At 39.5% G+C, this 14,570-nt stretch overlaps 1 protein-coding gene across 2 annotated transcripts in view; it reads left to right on the plus strand.

The window, feature by feature from the left end:
- VIPR2 (vasoactive intestinal peptide receptor 2) overlaps positions 1–14,570 on the plus strand; it is a 144,966-nt gene that overhangs the window by 104,783 nt on the left and 25,613 nt on the right. For both annotated transcript variants that reach the window (XM_043969076.1, XM_043969075.1), the window contains 2 exons: positions 4,367–4,464; positions 11,495–11,636. In XM_043969076.1, coding sequence (XP_043825011.1) covers positions 4,367–4,464; positions 11,495–11,636 — 240 coding nt within the window. The remainder of the gene's footprint in view (positions 1–4,366; positions 4,465–11,494; positions 11,637–14,570) is intronic.

Here is a 14,570-nt window from a genome sequence, read left to right on the forward strand (position 1 = left end):
CTAATACTCATCCGTTTCTCATTCCCTCAATTAGGAAGCCCCTCTTTAGGGACTTCCCTATTCTCTTCCCTCCATTAAGTAGACCCAGTAGACTCATAGCTTTCACAAGAAAGGAATAATAGGGGCTAAATAGTCTCCTCTTTAATCTCCCAGTGTTGAAGTACAATTCATTCATTGTTTCTGTGCTTACTATGTGCCTGGCACAAATTAAGGGCTTAATAAATGCTTGTTGCTTGTATGATTGGTTGATCTCAGAAGATTTTACTGCATACCCATTAAGATCACATTCTATGTCCCTTCCCATGTCCAGTGATTTTTATGGAGCACTCCAGCCATGCTATAAATGAATAAATGAATCAATGAATCAATGAACAAATAAATAAATGAGTGAATGAATTGAATTAGATGAACAAATGTGCTTCCCTAAACTCTCTTGTTAGGGAATAATGAAAATTCCATAAAAACTGATCATTTCAATAGATGAAACCTCACTGGGCAACTAGAATTTAACTGAGTTGGAGATAAACCTGGACAAGGCTATACTGGACCAAAACACAGATCTAGCCTTGCCCTAGGACATTCTTGAGTATTCTTGGACTAAAGCTCGATGCCATACCAGCCTAAGGCAGGGGAAGGGTAAGAAGAGATGTGTCTGGACATCTATGCCAGTGTGTAGTTCTCAGTGTCAGAACTTGGAATACTCCAGACCTATGTGGTCCCTCATCCTGCTGCAAACTGGGCCCTATGCCATTTGTATCAAGTCCACTTAAGATCTGACTGCTAACATATGGCAACTTATTTTCCTTAGAATTTTAACTTGAGTGTACCTATTACACTGCATTTGCAGGACATTTTGTTTCATTTAGCATTCATTTTCATCTTGCCAAAATCCCAGCTACAAAATGAAACTGAGCCCTGAGCCCAGCTGATCAAGCCATTTCATTTTGCTCTAGATGTCCCCTGTCCTTGTCTTCTTTGGAACTTACAGTGCTCAAGCCTATGTCTGTGGAGAATTTGTGCATTCTCCATTTCCATCAGACTTCCTTGTTAACTCTTCCATACATATGACATTCCATCTCCCACATTTTGTCCTTACACAAGTGTTAATTCCTCCTCCCGCATCCTTGTATATCTGGAATACACTCCTTCACCTCTACCTCTTTAAATTTTCATTGCCTTTGATATATAGGCCAGATAGCATCACTTACAGCAAATGAAACTATTCTGGTTCTTCATAGTTGTTAGGGTCCTTAGTCTCTTGAAATTATTTTGCATGATTTTGCATAAACTTTGTATTTATCTATCTGAGCATTAATGAGCATTAATGTTTATCAGGTAAACAGCAAGCCCCCTGGTCTACTTTGACTAGACAGAGTATACCCCCTGTTATGCTGATCCTGCATCCTTGATAATTCCAGGAAAATATGACTCAGTGATAAAAGGACAGCACACTGGCAAGTTCCAAACTCCAGAAGGTTCCATGGTTGTCTCCCAGCTCTATAACATCAGCCAAAGTGCCATGTCCTTTCAGTACTAAGCTGTGTTCCCTCAGAAGTAGCCAGGGTATAGGGTCAACATTTTCATGAATTATGTTTCATCCCAAGGGGGCCAGAAGGGTCTGTTGCCCCCCCATCCCCATTAGATATGCACATGTTGTATCTCCGCCTTTAGAATGTTAGTTCCTGAAGGGAAGAGAATGTATCATTTTTATATTTGTATCCTTGTCACCTAGTATGACAATTGGTACAAAGTAATAGCTTCATAAATGAATGTTTATTGTTGAATGGATAAATGATGACAGACATCCCAATAGAAGGTAAACATTTCAGCCAAAAATCTGAGAATTTTGTGTTAATGCATACAGATATATGAATTTTAAAGTCTTTAGTTGGGTGTTTGATATAATGTAGACATCCATCGCTTGCTTTTCCTTGTATCTTCTTTATTATTATATGATACCAACTATGTACAAAGTTTAGTTTTCTATACAAGCCAAGTGATGTTTAAAATAATAAGATCAAAGAAAACCCAGCTGAGATTCCCAACCCATCCAGCCTATTAGACTCAGCAGTTATTCCATTCTCTTTCCTAAGTGCAAACCACATAACTTAAGATACACACACACACACACACACACACCTGTGAACAGCTTCCCCTTCAGGTTTGTCTTCTTTGCTATGATACAGTTAGGGATTTTGCTGTTGCTCATGTGTTTTAAAAATACCACTCTGAGTTCTCAATAGCAGCATGTTCAAAATTTTCTTGAGTCAGTCCCTTTCTCACTTTGGTTTTGAAATTTATTGAGATAGAACTGCTTCCTTCACATTCATTCTGAGTAGGCAATGGTGTCAAATCAACTTATGAACACAAGTATTCTTAGCACCTACTGTGTGTACTGCGCAACTGTGTATGCACCTGGCTCTAGTAATAAAAGGGGAAACAGAAGGTGTGTTCTCTACCCTGTAAATACTATCTATCTAGCAGGGAAAACAGAAAACCAACACCAAAGTGCTGAATACATATGGGAAACAGAGCCACATCTCAACAAGTAATAATTAATAATAATAATATAGTTACTTTATATCAAGCATTAATGTAATGAGGGAGGAACAAAGTCACAAAAATTAATACAATTAAGTGGAATCAGTGATTGAAGATTTAGTAAAAGAGGTGAATTTTAAGGTTAGCTGTAATAGCAGTAAGTATCCCAAATGGAAGAAATGGCACCTGCAAAGATAGGGAAACAAAGGATGACAAGCTTGGTCAGCTTAGATAAAAAAGAAATATGGGAAATAAGAATAATAGCAATGACAGGATACCCTACAGTGTGACACTGCTGTTGCTGTTCAGTCCTTTTTCAGTCATGTCTGATGCTTCCTGACCCATTTTGGGGGGTTTTCTGGCAAAGATACTGGAATGGTTTGCCATTTCCTTCTCCATCTCATTTTACAGATAAAGAAACTGAGGCAAACAAGGTTAAATGACTTGCCCAGGGTCACACAGCTAGTAAGTATCTAAGGTTTTTGCTCAGGTCTTCCTGTCTCCATGCCCAGAACTCTGTCCACAACACCACTTAGCTGCCTCACAGTGTGACACAGATAAGAGCTACGGGGTACACAATTAGATAATAGAAACAAGTCTCTAGGGCTAAAGAAAGGCATTTGTGGGGCGGCTAGGTGGCGCAGTGGATAAAGCACCGGCCCTGGATTCAGGAGTACCTGAGTTCAAATCCGGCCTCAGACACTTGATACTTACTAGCTGTGTGACCCTGGGCAAGTCACTTAACCCCCATTGCCCCGCCAAAAAAAAAAAAAAAGGCATTTGTGAATTGGTGGGAAACAGAACCAGGTCTGGAGTCAACGAACTTTTGGGGGTTTAAATCCTAGTTCTGACTCTTCCTGTGAGACCTTTGACTTATGGACAAATCATCTAACTTCTCTGGGTCTCTGTTTCCTCATTTCTGACATGAGGGAGGCTGGCCTAAATGGTCTCCAGAATCCACACTCATTTGAAAGAGAGGGGACAAGTTAGTGTCAAAGTGACTTGCCCAAGGTCACACAGCTAGTAAGTTGAAGAGCTGGGATTTGAACCTGTGGTTAAAGCATCCTCGTTTTCTCAATAGGCCATCTTTGTAACAAGAAGCACACCTTTTCAAGATCTAAAACTCATGATTTAAATCTGAAAAGAACCTCAGGGATCATCTAGTGCAATCTCATTTTGCAGATGAAGAAACTAAGGGAATTCATTTCACAGATGAGTCTCGGGGGAGGTGAAACGAGTTTCCTAATTCAAACAGCGTATGAAACTATTCTGGTTCTTCATAGTTGTTATAGTCCGTAGTCTCTTGAAATTATTTTGCATATACTTTGTATTTATCGACAGGTAAACAGCAAGCCCCCAAGACTCATGTTGGTGCTCTGATGCCAAATCCAATCTTCTTTCTACTGTACCATGCCAATTCTTTCAAGGCAGCCATGTGCTAATTAAACATAACCCCCTCCTCACTCTGGAGGAAATTAGGTGGCACAGAGAATAGAGTACTGGGCCTGGAGTCAGGAAGACGTGAGTTCAAATATGGTCTCAGACAGTCACTAGTGTGTGACCCTGGGCAAATCACTTAGCCTCTGTTTGTCTTAATCCACTAGAAAAGGAAATGGCAAGCTACTCCAGCATCTTCACCAAGGAAACCCCGTATGGGGACATGACTGAATGACTGAAAAACAACCCCCTCACTCTGCTGCAGCAGTGTTGATAGTTCTGTGGTCCTAGATCCATGTTTGCCAGCTCAGAAAAAGATCCACACCATGATTCTTATTTTTCAATGTGTATTACTAAGAACTTATTTTTTTTAATTTTCTCTTCTTAGCTCACTTTCTATGTCCTGGTGAAGGCAATTTATACCCTGGGATACAGTGTCTCTCTGATTGCTCTAACAGCTGGAAGTATAATCCTTTGTGTATTCAGGTAAGAAAAGGATGCAAACAGGTGGGGGAAGCCAGGGGTGGTGACTTCTCGGTTTTAAAACTTCCTCGGTTTTATCTGTGAATATAAAAAGAGACTAAGAAACAACCATTCCCATGTCCAATGCCTCTTTCCCTGGGGAGAATAGTGCACGTCATCTAAGACTGCAAAGCATCCCCATAAAATTCCGAGCAGATGGTTCTTCGTATACCTCAGTGCTGACTGAAATACATTGCTAACTTTCCCCTCTCATTTTAACATGCTGTCTTTTTTCAAAGAAAACAGAAAGAACAATGATTTGGAGTGTCAGAAATCTGCATCTTAATCTCAGCTCAGACACTTACTAGGCTTGTAACCTTAGACAAGCACCTCTAAGCCTTAGTTCCCTCATCTGTAAAATGAAGTTAATTATATTTATACTGCTTACTTCAGAAGTTGTTGTAAGAAAAGCACTTTGCAAACCTTGAAGTGCAATATGATTGTGAATTAGTGTCATTATCAATGATGATGCTACTCCCCCACCTTCGATAGGACATTCAAGAACTATCTGTTGAGAATCTAATATCAAGAAATGGTCTAATGCTATGTGTTAAAGATGAGTTGCCTATCTTCATTAGGTAGCGTTTTCTGCATTGATGAAATCATAAAATGGGGGATGAAAAGTGGAAAGAAGGAGGGAGGGAATGAGAAAGGTAGGAAAGGAGAGAAAGGAGGGGGATAGAGACAGAGAAAGGAGAGAGGAGGAAAAAGATGAATACAAGGGGAGAAAGAGAGAAGAGGGAGGGGAAAAGAGAGGTAGAGGGAGGGAGAAAGGGAGAAAGAGGGAGAGAGAGAAAGGAAGAGACAGAGAAAGAAGATGAGAGGGAGAAAGAGAGTAGAGATATAGAAAGAGAAAGGATGGGGGCAAATGAAGGGAGGAGACAGACAGACAGACAGACAGAGCTGCCCATTGAGGAACACCAAAAGGGTGATATGGACCTTACTATTAACAAGCTTCCAATCTCTTTGGGCATATGCCTTGATCTGTTTTTCCAGGAGTAGAAAATGATTTGGGCTAAGCCATCCATGTTTTCTTAATAGGCCATCCTTGTGGCAAGTAGCACAGATTTTCAAGATCCTAAATTCTTAAATTTAATGTTAGAAAGGACTTCAGAGGTCTTCCAGTGAAATCTCATTTTACAGATGAAGAAACTGAAGAAATTCATTTTAAAGTTGAGTCTCAGGGACATGAAATGAATCTCCCAATTCAAATCTGTATTCTCTGAATCCAAATTAATTGCTCTTTCAATGGTACTTTCCTGTTCCTAATCAAGATCAGTGACATATTCTACTATCATGAAACAGAAGTTCTACAAGTTAACTGGTCCATCTGTATACTGAATCCAAATCTAGGTCGCATTAGCAATGAATTCCAATGAAGTATACTAATAATTTGGCTTTTAGTAGAATATTTTTCCAGCACTGACAAACAAATCAAATAAAACCAGCCATATGACCAGTGGACTATCTTCCCACAATAGAAGCAGAGGGATTAAAGTACAATTCAATACAATTTTTGATATTTCAGGGATTCCAGCTTTATCAAGTAGTTGACCTCAGACACCTTTTGAGAAATATTCTCAAGCTACTTCCCTTCTTGTGACTGTGTCTCTGAGTTGGGACCAAAGATATATACTGGAAAATTTGGAGAAGTAGAGGTGAATAAGAGGATCTAAAATAGCGAGAGAGAGAGAGAGAGAGAGAGAGAGAGAGAGAGAGAGAGAATGAGAATGAATCATCAGAGAATCCAAATTCCTGGCATTAATCGACTTCCCTCAAGTTTGAGCTCAGTGACCTACTTAACTAGCTGACCTGACAGCAATTTAGGAGTTTCTGCAAGCTTGTTCATTGATGCACTAAGTGAATACAAAATTGCTTCACTTGATATCAGACACGACTCTCTCCAAATGCAGGTCATAGTCACCCGCCTGAAGCATTCAGTTTATAAAAGGAAAATTCTGTGCTTGTTGAAGTTTAACCAACAGTACAGTAACTTGCATTACTGATGATTAACAGAACGAGTAGCATTCTGGACTCTCCCACTGGCTCCCTGAATCTCAAGCCATAGATCCACTTTACTTCTCCTCTTTTTTCCCCCATCAGTCACATGTAAACTACTCTGTCCAAACTTCCAAGAGTGACATGAGGATCAGGGAAATCATGGAAGTCTAGATCATACCTATAACATGCTTCATTTACTCGCCATTTCTGTTCAAGGAGCAACATTTGCAGGCATCAGCCAGTTAATGTGCCCAATATCCCTGTGCACTGAGGAAGGGACAAATCTCATCGTCTCCATTTCATAGACTGAGAATGTGAAGTTTGAAATGGCTGTACCACATGGCAGAATGAATTACAGATGTATAGTCTTGGGCTCTTGGCATAACAGATTTAGAGGTAGAAGTCACTTCAGAGTCTATCTAGACTTACCCACTCATTTTACATCAGCCTGGTGCAGTGGAAAGACCTGAGTTAAAATCCAACCTCAGACACTTACTAGTCGTGTGGCCCTGAGTCACACGCTTAACCTCTATCTGCCTCCATTTCCTCATCTCTAAAATGGGGATAAAGATAGCACCTATCTCCCAGGATTGTTGTGAGAATGAAATAGTATTGGGGGGGGGTAGGGCAATGAGGGTTAAGTGACTCGCCCAAGGTCATACAGATAGTGTCAAGTATCTGAGGCCGAATTTGAACTCAGGTCCTCCTGAATTTAGGGCCGGTACTTTACCCACTGCACCACCTAGCTGCCCCCTGAAATAGTATTTTTAAAGCACTTTGCAAACCTTAAAGTGTTATATAAATGTCATCTAGCTTTTACTTAAGCTGAATTCCTTTGATTGGTTGTAAGTCTCATTCAGGAGGATGTATCATGTTCAAGGACTCTATTCGAAAAGCACAGATAGGAACAGCTGCAGACCTTACCATCTAGATTCTAAAGGGCAATCTTCTATTTGGGTTTTGTACTAGATTCTGTCTGTGACAATGGGAGGGAAGGAAATAAGCATTTATATAGCAAAAATGTGCTGGATGTTGTGCTAAGCTCTTTACAATTATTATCTCAATTGATCCTCACAATAACCCAGTGAGGTAGGTACTATTAATATCCCTGTTTTACAGGTGAGAAAACTGAGGCAAACAGGTTAAGTGACTTGCCCAAGGTCACACAGCTAGTAGTTGTCTGAGGCTGGACTTGAACTCAGGTCTTGACTCGCAGCCCAGAGGTCTAGCCACCAAACCACCTAGCTGCCTCTTGATGTATGTATGCCTCACCATCAATAATCAGACTCAGCATACCTAAGACACTCACAGGAAGAAAAATCTCCAGGGACCTATAAGCCACTATAGCCATGGAAACTCATTGCAATGAGTCCTACCTGACCCCTCCCTTTCCTCTCTTCATCCTTAATCACACTGCAATCTCATGAGGTCAACAGTCATTCAGTTGCTACTTTCACCATCAATATGTCAGCCCATCAGTCATCATCTGAACCCAGGTGGGAATACCAGTGGCCTTTTGTGGCACCATGTCTGCAGTTGTTCTATTTCCTCCACAAGGCTGAATTACATTGCCTTCCTTTTATTCTAACATTGTACAATAAAGACTCATTTATCCAGAGTTCAGCCTTGAGGTCAACTTGTCCTACCCAAGTTAGTATCAGACTCAGAAGAAAAAAAAAAGAGCTCTGAGTAACAAATAACAGAAATAATATTCTCCAAACTGAATGATTAGCCATGTTGAGTTGTGATTGCATATGTTGCTATCCAGAAGGAAAGGGATTCTACCATTGACTTTCCAGACAAGGATGTGTACTCCAGTGCAGGAAAAGTCAAGAAATATTGGGGGAAATGGTGAAAAAAGAAAATATGATGGAAGAAAAGGACAACAGGCAGAAAAGATGAAGAGCAGAATTGGCAATAGGACTAATGAGTACTACTACACTCTAATAGCATCAGAGAGAGAGAGAGAGAGAGAGAAGTGCTCTCTAAGGGCATAGACAACTAGGATCACCCTGGAGTGTAGGAACAAACAGACCTTAGAACCTCTGAGTTAATGTCATTGATATGCAGAATAATAACTCCAAGCATATGGTCAGTATGCTATTTACTAAGCCTGTGTGGAAACTGGTAGGCATGAACACTTCTTGAACCATTTAAAAAATATCAACGTAAAAATCAGTATTAAAAAATCCAGCAATTCAATGGTTAAGATTCAGTGATCTGAAAAACCCACCTCAGTGAGGCAATTCATTCACCAATAATGTCAGATAAATGAGTTCTTGCTGCATTCAGTGAAGATCAATGAAGTATAGCAATCCATGAAAAAAAAAAAAAAGATTGGTTGGAAACTACTTGGTGTGCTGGATAGAGAATTAGTCTGAGAATTGAGAGACCGGGGTTGTGTAGTAATAGGGTTATAAGGAACCTTAGAAGCCATTTGCTCCAACCCTCTCATTTTAAAGATACAGTAAATTAGACCTGGGGAGATTAAATGCCTTGCCAGATGCACACAAGAAGTAAGAGCTAGGGCTGGATTTTTCCAATACCCCATATGGTATTCTTTCTGCTAAATCAATGGTTATCTAACGTTTTGGTCTCAGTACCCTTTATACTCTTAAAATTTTTTGAGGACCCCCCCCAAAAAAAAGCTTTAGTTTATGTGTGTTATAGGTACCAATATTTACCTTACTAGAAATAAAAATTTTAAATATTTCTTTATTAATTCATTCTAACAAACTCATTATGGGTTAATATAAATAACATATTTTACCCCCCAAAACAATATTTTCCATAATGAAAAGCATTCATGAGAAGAATGGTATTATTTTATATATTTTTACAAATCTCTTCACTGTCTGGAAGTTCTAAGAGACCTTAGAAGTCCAAATCCCCCATTTTAAAGATAAGGCAAGTTGGACCTGGAGACTGAATGCAGAAGCAGATATGAGAATACTGCAATCTGTTGCATTATGTTGTTTTGTTGGAAATATATGGAAAAAAAATTAACCTTACATGGATATGTCATTGGAACAGGGAATATTTTAATAGGCAAATAATGTCTTATTATTATTATTATGAAAATAGTCTTGAGCCTATAGACCCCCGTAAAAGAAATCAGGGAGTCCCAGAGGTCTGCGGAACCCTCTTTGAGAACTGCTACACTACCTCATGCTGGTTGAGGCTTGTGTCTGCTCTATGACTTTGAGAAATGAATGAATATTTCTGAACTTTGGTTACTTAGCTTCTAAAAGGAAGGGATCTCTAAGCTGATCTCTAAGGTCTCTTCCAACCATTCTATTGTATTTTCTACTGTGGTGCTCAGCACTCTCTCCAAAGCTAAGAGGTAGGAACAATGAGCACAAGAAAGGCCCAAATCCTCCACCCGTAAGTACTAGGGGGAAGAAAGCCAAACCATGAGATTTACATGAGACGATTAAGTAGTATAATATTATAACCAGAGTCAGAATGAAACTGGGGCAAGATTATACTAAATATATTTCATATCAACTGGATGGAAAAGTTCTTTCGCCTATCAATTCAGTTGTAGTTCCAGGGCTCATTTCCAGGGTGAGTTATTTTGCCTAAGCCCCAGGGACACTATTATGACCAAGAGCACTATTTCTTTTGTTGATAATAAAAAAATGTTTGCCAGTGGTTTGGATTTCAGAGATTTTTAGGTTAGTGTGTGTGATGATGAAGGAAAATATAACTAACTGAAAACTACTGTTATATAATAAAAGTTTAAGCCATTAAAAAAATCTAAGCCATGCCTTGGAAGCCAGACATTAATTAGCCAGGGAAAAGTTTGCCTGCCATTGGAAAATGTTTTCATGTCAGGAGAAATAAAGAGAATGAAACAATCTCAAGGAGAAATGCATGGGCCCCCCAAAATGTCTTCTGCCTCCAAAAAGGACAAGAACAAAAAATACAAGTCTAGGCACTCAATTCCAGTCAACTGGTGTAAAATTTGCTAAGAGACAGGTGAGGTTGGGGGCAGGTAGGTAGCACAGTGGATAAAGTACTGGCCCTGGATTATGGAGAACCTGAGTTCAAATCCGACCTTAGACACTTGACACTAGCTGTGTGATCTTGGGCAAGTAACTTAATCTTCATTGCCCCACGGGGAGAGAGAGAGAGAGAGAGAGAGAGAGAGAGAGAGAGAGAGAGAGAGAGAAGGAGAGAGAGAGAAAAGGAAAGGGGGGGCATGGTAGATAACAGTAATAACAATAACCAGTATTTAAATCACATTTTAAGATTGCAAAGCACTTTACAAATACTGCCATACTTGAATCATAACAACAGCCCTGGGAGGAAGATGCTATTATCCCCATTTTATAAATAAGGATACTGAAGGAAACAGAGATTAAAAGACTTATGAGGCAGCTAGGTGATGCAGTGATTAGAACACTAGACCTGGAAGCAGGAAGAACTTTAGACACTTACAAACTGTATAACTCTGGGTAAGTGACAACTTTTGTTTATCTCACTTTTCTCACCTGTAAAATGGAAATAATAATAGCATTTACCTCCACGTGTTGTTGTACACATCAAATGAGATAATTGTAAACCACTAGGCACAGTGCCTAGCAAATAGTAAGTGCTACATAAAGGTTAGTTGTTATTATTATTATTATTAGCAGCAGCAGCTATTACCTTCATCAGTGTTGTTGTTGTTGTTGTTGAGAGACACAGCTAATAAGTGTCTGAGGCCAGATATGAATTTAAGTCTTTCTCACTCCAGATTCAGCACTCTAGACACTGCACCACAGAACTGAGGATTTCAAATCCTTTAAAAAAAAAAAAAGATGAATTAAAAGTCCAACTCCCTAATTGGCTTTGTGGAACTGATGCCAGGCACATGGAGAAACTAAGAGGTGTTGGCTTCCAATTGGTTTAACTTAAGAGACAAAATTAAACCATATAGACAAATTATTAAAATGCCTGGTCCTTGAGGATGCTTAAACCATGGTATTTAAATTTTTCTCTCTTCTAGGAAACTGCACTGTACGAGGAATTACATCCATTTGAACCTTTTCTTCTCTTTCATCTTGAGAGCTATCTCCGTTTTAGTCAAGGATGACATTCTTTATTCTAACTCTAGCACCGTCCAATGTCAGGATCAGACATCTTCATGGGTAAGGATTTCCCCTCTGTGACTGGTCTTAGCAATCACACAACTGATACCTAAATTCTATGGACATTAGAACTGATAAACCACAGCGTTCACCAAAAGGGGGCAGAACAAATCATGTACCAAACTGATTTCTTTCTTTCCCTTAAAAAAAAAAATACAGTTTTTTCTGAAAGCTTCCCTTTACATCACTGTCACTTTCCAATGACAACGACTCTCCCCACCCTAGAACACTCCCTTATAAGAAAGAATTATGGTTAAGTAACTCAAATCATTGGCCAAGACTGAAGAAGTATGTCTCATTCTGTACCAATTGTCCACCACCCCTCTGATGAGAAGAGGAAGGCATGTTCTATAGCCAACGCTCTGAACTCAAGATTCCGTCACTGCACTGATGAGAGCTGCTGTGTCTTTCAGCACTGTTTTCTTTTACATTACCAGCACCGTTATGAAAATAGGTCCTTACTCTCCGTTTTGACTTCTCATCATTGCAGAATATCATGGTGCCAGGATACAGTAGGTTGAGCACCACTGGCCAGCATAAGGAGCCAAAGAATTTTCCATAAGCCAATGACCGAGAGGACGAGCAGTCAGCAAGGCAAGCTTGGAAATTTGGAAAGATAGGCCATATCAGGGGTCATTACCACAGTAGACAAAAAATAGCAGACAAAAAAGACACAGGACAAGATCACAACTAAGGGTGTCCAATGGTCAAGGCAAGTGTTTGGGGGCTGGGGAGTCTAAGGACTTGGCTATGAGAAGGAATATGACCAAATGGCAGTAACATCAATTTCCTGCCCTTATTTCTAGACTTTTCTATGATTCAGGTGTGGCCAGGGCCAATCCCAGTGAAACTGGCCCCTGATACAAGGTGGCATAGTAGAAGGGGTGCTAGATTTGAAGTCAGGAAAACCTGAGCGCAAGTCCTGCCCTAGATATTCATTAGCTGTGACCCTGGGTGAGTTATTGAACCTCTCTCAGCCTCAGTTTTCTCATTAGTAAAATGGGGGTGGTAATAAGACCTAATTCCATATCATAAGGAGGATCTAGTGAGATTATATAAAGCATGCTGTCAGACCTTAAAGTTCTATATGAATGGTAGACATTTTCATTATTATTAATAATCAGTGGGCAGCACCTGATGGAGGTATGACATATTGGGAAAGGGATCAGTAACAGATTCCAATGAGGAATCCTGTAACAAAGAAAACAATTTCCATTTTCCTGAATCTTGTCTCCGTGGGAGGGGGTGGAGGGATGATCTCTTGCTAGAAACCAGAATTAGTATCATTTAGCAAATAAGAATAGCTCACACCATAATGCAAGCTCCCATGGGAGAGGCAATTGGAGATTTAAAAAAAATGTTTATTAATTACAAAAAATTAAATTAAATTTTAAATAAAGAAAAAAGCAAGCTCCAGCTATAATGGCATATGAAGCATTCAAGTGGTTTTATTAAGCTAAAATGCAGGAATCTACTTCTTAGGTGATCCCTGCACTAAATCCTTTGATCCTGATAACCACAGTGAAAGGGGAAAAATGCTTTCTCCAAAATGGATGTATTTTCCATTCTCAGTGCTGTTTTCCCCTTGGCTCGAATAGAGCTTGAGGTATCATTGTGGGGTGATTTGTTTGATAAGCATTTTACAGTATGGTCAAGACCTCTGGATCACAGTTGATTCTTCTGAAAATGGGAGGTTTGTCTGTTTAGGTTTGCTGCTGCTGGGATATTGTGAACCTTGGAGCTTCTGTTTGGTTCATAAGCAACAGGGAATGGCAGAATCTCCAATCCACATTCCACTGGAGTGGACTGGGCAGCTGGCACAACTGCTCCCAGATGAATGGTTTGAAAGACTGCCTTAGCCTGGAATTTGCCTTATTACATTTTATTTTTCTAATATAATAGCAGCCCTTGATAGCAGTGGATGGGACAAATATCCATCTAGCACTATGAAAAAAGCTACTATATTTCTTCATGCTTTTCCCTCAGGGAGGTATGTTGTCAAGAATGATTTGTCTTAAGGTGTATGCAAATTGATTTAAAGAATGATACCGTCCTGTGATCCAACAATGGAAAACGGGACACTTTATTTGGCCACTGTCTCCAGGAAAAAGTAATATTTTAAGGTGGAGATAAATATTGCTCTTATTTTCTGGTTAGTTGACTCCTCCACCTTACACTAAATAAGATCTGAGAATTGACAGAAAGGGTGGGGGAAATGATAAGACCATTCTCTTAACACTGAAAATCTCCATTCATAACAATTTCATGGTATGAGATGCAGGATTTTGCTTTATCCTCCTCATTTCCTCCATGCTCCCTTAAACCATGGTGGGCAGTTTTCTGAGGAAGTGCCAGGTCAATCAATAAAAACCTAAGAGGTCATTCTGTGAATGGGACCAAAGAGTAGAACTCATATATTGGAATCACTTGAGTATATTTATAAGTAGCCAGTCTATGGGGCAACCTTGGTAAATATTCATGGATGATAGACATGGGAGAATCTAATGGCTAAAAGGAATCCTTAGAGAGGAGGTGGGGAGAGGAGATGAGCATGGTAGATGACCATGTTCTTTCACTTTGACAATCCATTCCTTCAATTGCAACTTAATTAGAGTAAAGTGGAAAGAAGTAGGTGAGTAACCAGAATCCTTAAGTTATGCCTCCTCTCTGACCATGTCTTTGCCACTGTTCCTATCCCTTCTATTCACCAAAAGATAAAAACAAAGATGGAATGAAGGGATAAAAAGAAGAGTCACAAAAATGAGAGGGGGAGAACATTTTTTTTAAAAAAAGGAGAAAGAAAGATATAGTTGGGTCTCTTTTCAGGTTTTTGTTGTTGCTGTCGGGTTTTCCTCAGAAAGTGGAAAATCAGAAATTTGGGCCAAAAGGTACATTCTGAGAAAGAAAGAAAAAAGGAAAAATCACTTAAGGGTT

This window comes from Dromiciops gliroides, chromosome 5, assembly GCF_019393635.1.
Source record: "Dromiciops gliroides isolate mDroGli1 chromosome 5, mDroGli1.pri, whole genome shotgun sequence".
Lineage (NCBI taxonomy): Eukaryota > Metazoa > Chordata > Mammalia > Microbiotheria > Microbiotheriidae > Dromiciops > Dromiciops gliroides.